The sequence below is a fragment of the Vulpes vulpes genome, chromosome 1, assembly GCF_048418805.1.
Source record: "Vulpes vulpes isolate BD-2025 chromosome 1, VulVul3, whole genome shotgun sequence".
NCBI lineage: Eukaryota > Metazoa > Chordata > Mammalia > Carnivora > Canidae > Vulpes > Vulpes vulpes.
In genome coordinates this window covers 177,520,489-177,529,563 of record NC_132780.1, presented here as the reverse complement: position 1 = coordinate 177,529,563, position 9,075 = coordinate 177,520,489, and the positions used below count along the sequence as shown (strand labels likewise).

At 42.1% G+C, this 9,075-nt stretch overlaps 1 protein-coding gene across 1 annotated transcript; it reads left to right on the top strand.

Annotated features, from left to right (window-relative positions):
- The first annotated feature begins 3,583 nt into the window (after positions 1-3,583).
- LYRM2 (LYR motif containing 2) lies at positions 3,584-7,572 on the top strand. Its single transcript, XM_072737306.1, has 3 exons — positions 3,584-3,701; positions 4,372-4,512; positions 5,293-7,572. Exons 1-3 carry the CDS (start codon positions 3,657-3,659, stop codon positions 5,371-5,373), a joined length of 267 nt encoding a protein of 88 aa, XP_072593407.1. The 5' UTR covers positions 3,584-3,656; the 3' UTR covers positions 5,374-7,572.
- The last annotated feature ends 1,503 nt before the right edge of the window (positions 7,573-9,075 follow it).

Below are 9,075 nucleotides of genomic sequence, written 5' to 3'. Positions count from 1 at the left end.
TTCATGACTATTCTTAATGGACTATGACAACTGTATAAAAGGTGTGCCAGAAGAATGATTTTGTCTGCTCCATTAGTCAGCTATCACTGGCTAATATGGTGTCACCATGACCTGCACAACTTCAGTGACTCACTGCAATAACGGTTTCTCTCTCATTTGTGTTTCACATCCACGATGGGTGAGCTGCCACATGCTGGCTCTGCAGCAGAGGAAAGGATAAGTTGAAAAGCACAAGAGCTTCTAAAATTTGTTCGAAATGACATATTTGTTCATTTCATTGGCCATTGCCCTCTATGATGGGTCTGGTAGGCAAAGACACTAACATTCTGACCATAATGTGGTCTATCATATATATCTTTGAAATTGTACCATATAAGCTGGAGCTTCCCAGCTGGTACCTAAGAGTCCCATTGTCAGCTTGTGCTGTGATGGGAAAAGGGTTGGAAAGCATGGAAGCAGTTCCAGGAGACCTCCAAGGAATGGTGATGTCGGATCACAGAGGGAGTTCTGAGGGTACGCTTGTCTCCTTTGGAGCTCAGAAGTTACAGCTGCCTTACTTTGTCTTCACACCCCAATCTTGTTCAGTCTAACATTGACATCTATTTTATCCCATATGCCCTTCTGCTCTGCTTACACTATAGTTGGAGCACTTTTAATCTGTACTCTGGCCTATTTTGGTGATAACCTAGACAAGTCACTTTGCCTGCTTCCTTTTCTCATAACAGCCAAGAGATCTTTCTAAAATTCCTTTAGAGGCCCCTATTGTGAAGAGGGCATTATTCACCCTTCTTAGGGTGACCTCTCCTGTCTCTTCTCTCCCAGAATCTCCCCAACAGTAGCTGGTCTGGTCACAGCAAACCAGAGGTCCTGGAATCTACCAGTTTGGAATTTTCTTACCTAATGGGCCTTTCTTGAACCAGCTGCCTAGTTCAGATAAGCTCTCAACTATGAACCCTGCCATCTATAATATTGGACTTAGATGCTCCCCTGTGTTATGTCTCCTGCCCAAAGTGAGTCTGACCCATGACAGTATCCCAGTGTCTAGCATGAGTGAATGTTTCTGGATGGGAAGAACTAGTATAAAAATGTCTTCTCACATTAATTTATAGATTCAGCACTATAAAAGATTTTATAATGATTTGCAGGGAAAGGATACAAAAGATTCTTGCAAGAAACTACAGGGTATTAGTCCTGACGAATAATAAAATGTATTAGTCCTCTATGAAGTAATCCTGAACAATTTGTTCAGACCCTAAAAAAAATTACCATATGGTATCATAAAGCCCAAGAAGAGTAATTTAATAAATGGTGTCAAAATTAGTTTAGCAACTGGAAAAAGGTTTGACATTCATATGCCATAAATAGATGGAGTAAATGTTTTAGACACAATAGGGTCTAATTGCAAAATTCTAAAGGTGGGGGATGAAATTGAAAAGCCTCAAAAGAAAAACATGTGAGTATATAGAGACTTCTTAAGGCTATATAAACAAAAAGAACAGCCAAACAGGCCATACAAAATTAGAATAAAAGTCTTCATCTCCATAAATGGGACCAGTCATGCCAATTCATAAAATACCCCTTGCCGCTTTTATGTCACTAATTTTTGTTTTTTTTTTTAATAAAGATTACTCATTGTTTTAAAAAGATTATTTATTTATTCATAGAGACAGAGAGAAAGAGAAAGGCAGAGACACAGGCAGAGGGAGAAGCAGGCACCATACAGAGAGCCAGACGTGGGACTCCATCCAGGGACTCCAGGATCACGCCCTGGGCTGCAGGCAGCGCTAAACCGCTGCGCCCCCTGGGCTGCCCTATGTCACTAATTTTTTTAAGGAAAGAATGAATTGCTATTGCCAATTAGAAGAAACTTGAAGAGGCAGTCACAGTTAACATCACCCATTCAATGCCTGGTAGTGGTCAAGAAAGGTAGGCATTGGAATATAGGTGGCCGGTCCTGTTTTCAGTGCATTACATATATAATGCAACTCTGAGGTAGATGTTATTTCAGCTTCCTTCCAGATGAGGAAAGATGCCAGGAGAGATTAAGTTGCCAAAAGAATATAATTAGGAAAAGGGAGCACCAGAAGTTTCCAACAAGTGAGACATATAAATAGTAAATAGGTAACCAAATGAACATGTTCATTTTTGGCTGTTTTAAGTTAGAACAATTGTATTTGACAACGTATAGGAAAGATTCACTAATGCTACTTACATAACTTAAGGGCATGTGTGTTTTGTGGGGAGGATAAAAAAGTTATGAGGAAAAGCTTAAGTTGTGGGAACATTGAGTTCCTCATTATTAGTGATCCAAAACTGTTAAAACTCTAATGGAGCAGCCATTTAAAACCTGAGAGCTAATAATGTGAAAATTACTACAGGGAGACTTCACTAAAGTAGAGTTAGGAAGCTAAGAGGGACCAATGTCCCTTCCAGGAAGAATTGTCAGTTACAGACACTAGCAGACGCCCAATTATAGCTCCCAAAAGAAGGTCAACAGGAAAGAATAATCAATTACAGGCCCTAAGGGGGAAAAGATGTGAGAAGCACAATGTTCAAGAAATCAACTCCCCCAAGCAATTCCAGGAAGAATCTTGATTTTTTCCCCCCAATGAATTTTGCAAAAGAACTCTCCATTTCCTTCTCCATAAAGTAAGTTCCTCCCCTTTACTGGACTCGCCTGTAGTTTTGCCATAGCTTGCGTGTCCCCAAGTGCAATTCTCTCTTCCCAAATCCACTTTTGCTGGTTAAAATAACTTTTACGTATAAGATTAATGTAAGTAATGGCAACCAGTAAGACTGCCACCATGGGGAAAATGCTTGCAAACAGGAAAGATCAGGATAAAAACGAGGGGGGGGGGGGGGGAAACGAACAGAACACAAACTCTAAAAGCCAACATTTACATTTTTTTTTAATTTTTATTTATTTATGATAGAGGCAGAGACATAGGCAGAGGGAGAAGCAGGCTCCATGCGCCTGGAGCCCAACTGGGATTCGATTCCGGATCACGCCCTGAGCCAAAGGCAGGCGCTAAACCGCTGCGCCACCCAGGGATCCCCATTTTTATTATTTCTAACTCTACACATATAGAAGCCTCAACAGGGGATCCCTGGTGGCTCAGCGGTTTAGCACCTGCCTTCTTCCCAGGGCGTGATCCTGGAGTCCCGGGATCGAGCCACATCGGGCTCCCTGCATGGAGCCTGCTTCTCCCTCTGCCTGTGTCTCTGCCTCTCTCTATCTCTGTATCTTTCATGAGTAAATAAATAAAATCTTTAAAAAGAAATAAAAATAAAAAAAGCCTCAACAGGAATACACTAATTTTACCCCTAATCCAACGGTGCCAGGAACCGTGCCAGTCGCCTTACCACTCCTATTACCACCACTGTTTGTGACGCAAGAATTGCTGCCTCCTCTCGCCCATAAGGAAATTTAGTCCAAGCAAAATTGCCCGAGGCTCTATAGCTCATTATTGGTTCCAGCCGCCTCATTTCTGACACTGCGCGGGGGGGGGGGGGGGGGGGACCGAGGGGAAGCCACCGGCCGTCTCCCAGGAAACCGAGCTCGCCCCGCCCCTTGGCCACGCCCCCGCTTCCGCTCCTGCGCACTGGAGCCCGCGGCGGGGCCGGCGGGGTGAGCGCGCCCGCGTTCTCGGGGGGACATGGCTGCTTCCCGCCTACCCCCGGCGACGCTGACGCTAAAGCAGGTAGCCAGTTCTCGGCCGCCTTGGGAGGCCGCCGTGTAGGGTCGGATCTCAGCCCTGCGCCGCGCCCTGGGGGGCGGGGGCGGGGCGGGGCCCGTGAGGCGGGCGGGCTGCCCGGCCCTGGGAGCTCGGCCGCGGCGACGCCGTCCGCCCGTCGGGCCGCGCGGGGGAGGGCGGGATTGACGGACGCGGCCCCCGCACTGGTTCGGGAACGTGCTGTCGCTGAGCTGCGGCTGTGGGAACGGAGCGCCGTTTTACTGCTCAGTGGCCCTCTCCTGCTGTTGAGGGTCCTTGGGCTGGACAAAGGGAATAAGCAAACAGCCCAAATCAGCCTTTTGCTCTTTTAAGTTCATCTTCGCCCTTGTTTAAAGTCGAGGACGAAAGAGAAGTCAATCTATGTAGCCTGGTGTCCTAAAGTAGAGCCCTCGGGGCATCCCCGGGTGGCGCAGCGGTTTAGCGCCTGCCTTCGGCCCAGGGCGTGATCCCGGAGTCCCGGGATCGGGTCCGCATCGGGCTCCCTGCATGGAGCCTGCTCCTCCCTCTGCCTGTCTCTCTCTCTCTCTCTTTCTGTATCTCTGATGAATAAATAAGTACAATTTAAAAAAAAAAAAAGTAAAGCTCTCTGGGGCTGTAGATTTTGCAGTTGTAATCCACATTTCTCCTCCCTCCACAGTTCTTGAGAAGGCAACAAGTTCTCCTCCTCTACAGAAGGATTTTGCAAGCCATTCGACAAGTTCCAGATGATTCTGATCGCAGATACCTGAAGGACTGGGCAAGAGAAGAATTCAAAAGAAACAAAAGTGCTACCGAAGAGGTGAGAACACGATCACGGTGAGGATAAGTCCTGACTATTTTGTATTAGTTGAATTTTATTTTATTTATGTTTAAGATTTTATTTATTTATGAGAGAGAGACAGAGACACAGGCAGAGGGAGAAGCAGGCTCCATGCAGGGAGCCCGATGTGGGACTCGATCCCGGGTCTCCAGGATAACGCCTGGGCTGAAGGCGGTGCTAAACCGCTGAGCCACCCAGGCTGCCCCCAGTTGAATTATTTTTTTAAAAGTTTAATAGACGTCTTGGAATATAAGGGTCACGGAGATATAGATCCTGACCATTGCTTTTAATGTTACCAACTTCCAACTCAATTGATATTTAAAATTTTACAGGGTGGCCCCGGTGGTGCAGTGGCTTAGCACCTGCAGCCTGAGGTGTGATCCTAGAGACCAGGGATCAAGTCCCATGACGAGCTCCCTGCATGGAGCCTGCTTCTCCCTCTGCCTGTGTCTGTGTCTCTCATGAATAAATAAATATTTTTTAAAATTATAAAAATAATAAAAAAAATAAAATTTTACAGTCTTTGCTCTATAGTAGCATTACCTGACTCCTCTGTTAAACCAGACATACAAGAAGAAATAATGATAGCATGATGGTTTGGGAAGTATGATGGGTATATGAGAACATGCCAGGCAGTGTGCACCCTAATTCATAGTAGTTCCAATTCACAGTGTTGGTCTCTTACTTGGTTAAACAAGGTACAGCTCTACCCTTTCATTTGTTAGTCAAACAGTGACCAATTTCACTTTTCTTCTACAGGATACAATCCGGATGATGATTACTCAAGGCAACATGCAACTTAAGGAGTTACAAAAAACACTTGCTTTGGCAAAATCTTAACTACAGCATCATTGTGAAAGATTTTCAGTCCATATGTATTGTTGGGCTGATGAGAGACTCAACGATGGGCAGCCTAAAACCAAGTCCAACTGTATAGTACTTGGGAAAATATCAGAACATGGAGCCTGGCATGTCAAAGCAAACAAAAGCATATCAGAACAATTGCCTTAACACTGAAAAACATAATCCTGCATTTTGAAAATTTTTTGGATGTGTCATCAGTTCAAGCAGCGAAAACCAGTGTAAGTGGTCAGCACATAAGATGCTCAATATCATTACCCGTCTGGGAAATGCAAATTAAAACCACATTGAAAAAATAATAATAAAAAAAAATAAAACACATTGAAACAGTACCACATCCACTGGAATAACTGTGATTAAAAACAGCTAATAACAAATGTTAGTAAAGATGCAGGGAAATTGGAGCCCTATATATACATGGCTGTGGGCTTATGAAATGGCACAGTCACTCAGAAAACAGACTGTCAATTGCTTAAAAGATTAAGTTACCATATAGTTCGGCACTTTCTTCCTAGGCCTATAACTAACAAAATTGAAGATCTTTCTAAAAAAACTTTTACAGGAATATTCATGGCAGCATTATTTATAACCAAAAAAGTAGAAGCAATCCAAATGCCCATCAACTGACAAATGGTTAAATATCTAGAATATTTAGCAATAAAAAGAAACGAAGTACTGATGCATGCCTGCTACACATGGATGAACCCCAAGACCAGTCACAAAAGATCACATATTATGTGATTCCATTTACATGAAATACCTAAAGTAGGAAGAGGTGGTTGCCCAGGACTGTGGACAGCAGGAGAGGGATTGCTACTGGACATGGGGTTTATTTTCTGCGTGATGAAAACATTCTAAAGTTAGATTTGGGCATTGGTTACACAATTCTGAATCTACTAAAGTCCTTTAAATCCTACATTTTGCATGTGTGATATGTGAATTATACTTCAATAAAGGTGGTTTTTTTTTTTTTTTTTTTTGCTGATATATAATTGACATACTGTGTAAGTCAATAAAGCTGTTTTAAGAAACAGTATGAGATGTATGGAGGTATACTGACCTCAGGAGATACCTTAGGCCTTTCTAGAAAAAATCCTTCTGCATTACTGAGGGCTGGTGAGGTAGGTTCTTCAGATTTGTAATGATGCAGTAGCTCAAGGACTTTCTGAAAGGATCATTGGGAATATAGATCTTTGTTGGAAAGAGGAGAGACAGAGGCTTAATGAACACATTGAAGCACTTACCAAAAAGAAAAGGCAGTATCTGGATGGAACTAATGCAATTACCTTAGCATCCATATAGAAAGACATGAAACCATCAAGGAAGATCCTTGGTGCATTAGGTTCTCCTCCAGTGACAGGAAGAAAAAGTTTGAAGAATACGCTGAAGATAAGAAGTGGACCTGAAGACACTCTGAGACGAAATGTATACTAGTTAAGTTAGTGAAAGTGAAAACTTACGAAAGAGGCTAAGATTGTCAATCCTGCAAATAGACCTCCTCTGTTCTTTTACAGAGTAGATCTAAAAATTTAATCCAAGAATCTGACCAGCATCTGAAAAGTGTAGGAAAAATGTTGCAGAATGATAGATGGTTACCTAAGTACTGTACTGTGTGCCAAAGGAGAGAGAGAAGCAGATGGTGGCGTTTGTCAATGACCTGCATTGCCAGGATCCACCTGCCGCTCCCACAGCCTCAGCCCACAAGACAAAATAATTCTGAATATTCTTCAACAGGGTAATCTAATATCAAAATGCAGGAGCTAATTATCAGATTTGTACATAAGTGTACATTAATCAACCTGATGAACAGAAGCATTTGTAAACAGTCTGAACAGAGGACACTTTTGTGTAGCATGATATACATACTCAAGTATAGGCTATTTCTAGTAAATCTAAAATCCTGACGCTATATATCATCCTTTTATGAGATGTAGAAGTGACTTGATGATGATCTTCCTAGCAGCGGTATATGTCAAAGATGTAAGGAGCATTTGTACTTTGAGTTTGTAAGATGCAAATACCAGACTCTAAGAAAACCTGGCTTGGGATTTGTTCTGTATGTTTTTTAAATTGGGCAAAACACTACAAATTGAATTGTCCTCTTCCAGAAGCAAAAATTATTATAATCTTAATAATGGACAGTGTTTTAATGCTAAATAAATCTTAGGCTAAACAACAGTTTCTCCTCCCACATGGAACCATGCTCATTAAGATGTTGGCCAGGTTAGAACTCCTGGTGAAACACATTTTATTTAGCGACTTTATCAGTGTTCTGGCTTGGATAACAAATTACCTGTGTGGGGGCACCTGGGTGGCTCAGTTGGTTAAGTGTCTGACTCTGGATTTCTGCTCATGTCATCTCAGGGTTGTGAGATCAAGCCTGGAGTTGGGCTCTGTGCTGGGCATGGGGCCTGCTTAAGACTGTCCCTCTCTCCCTCATTCCCTACCCATCCCTTAAAGCACAAAAAACACAACTATACTCTTATCTGAATGTAAAAGTTTTGTTTGTCAAGTTTAAAATATTTGATGTTCGATATTTGAACTACAGCAAGTCAAATCTTTGTTTTAAAATTTTTAAGGGATCCCTGGGTGGCGCAGCGGTTTAGCGCCTGCCTTCAGTCCAGGGTGTGATCCTGGGGACCTGGGATCGAGTCCTGCATCGGGCTCCCTGCATGGAGTCTGCTTCTCCCTCTGCCTATATCTCTGCCTCTCTCTCTCTCTGTGTGACTATCATAAATAAATAAAAATTAAAAAAAATTTTTTTTAATACAAAAGCTTTCTAGCATGAGGACAAGCGGCTAGGGGTATTATTTAGCATACTGACTGTTCCTACATCATTACTGCCTTTTAAGTGTGCCATTGGGTTGGAAGTTCCTAAACTCACGGCACAGGCATTGCTGTGGTGTGCCTGCAGAGGACTTTGTAATATTTGAGGAAAACAGAACATATTTCCTGGTATTTGTATTATTGTAGTCACACAAGCAGACACTCAGAAGAGGCTGAGACCACACTTACCTAAATTGTCTCTTCTTTGGAGGAAAAATGCTAGTTAAACAACAGAAGGTAACAGCTCACATCCATGTGGAAAAAACCCGGGATTATGTAGAGCAAGTCCGAGCCGGATCAAAAGCAAATCATCACTTTGTGCCAAACTAGAAATTGCCACAGCCTATTTCCTTCCTTCAGTCAGACATCTGAGAAATTCTATCAGGATTAAGTTTGCTATTTTTGTTTACTAAGAGGAAATTGCTTTTTACCCATACTGTTTTCCATTAGGAATATCTCTGCTGCTTCTCGATTATGTGTCTCATGGATTTAATATATGCACAATTGTCATATTTTGACAATATTAGAGAAGAATGTTTCCCTTTGAAATCAACGGAAACAATTTTAATTTCTCTTATAAGAATTCTAAAAGGTCACTGATTTTGTCTTTTAAATCCTAATTGATTTGGCTTTTATATCACAGGAAGAAATGTATTTAGTTTTTATGAACAATTTGTTAGGAAATGTTATTTCGCCTGCTTACAATTATAAGTGAGGTTTTGTTCTCTGCTATTTTCTAAAAGGTCAACATTTTAAACAAAACAAGCTTGCACTGAGAAATATTTCCATATTATGGGCTCTTGAAAAATTTATTTTTCATGCAGTGCATCTGATCGCTACTTTAAAGCGGATGCA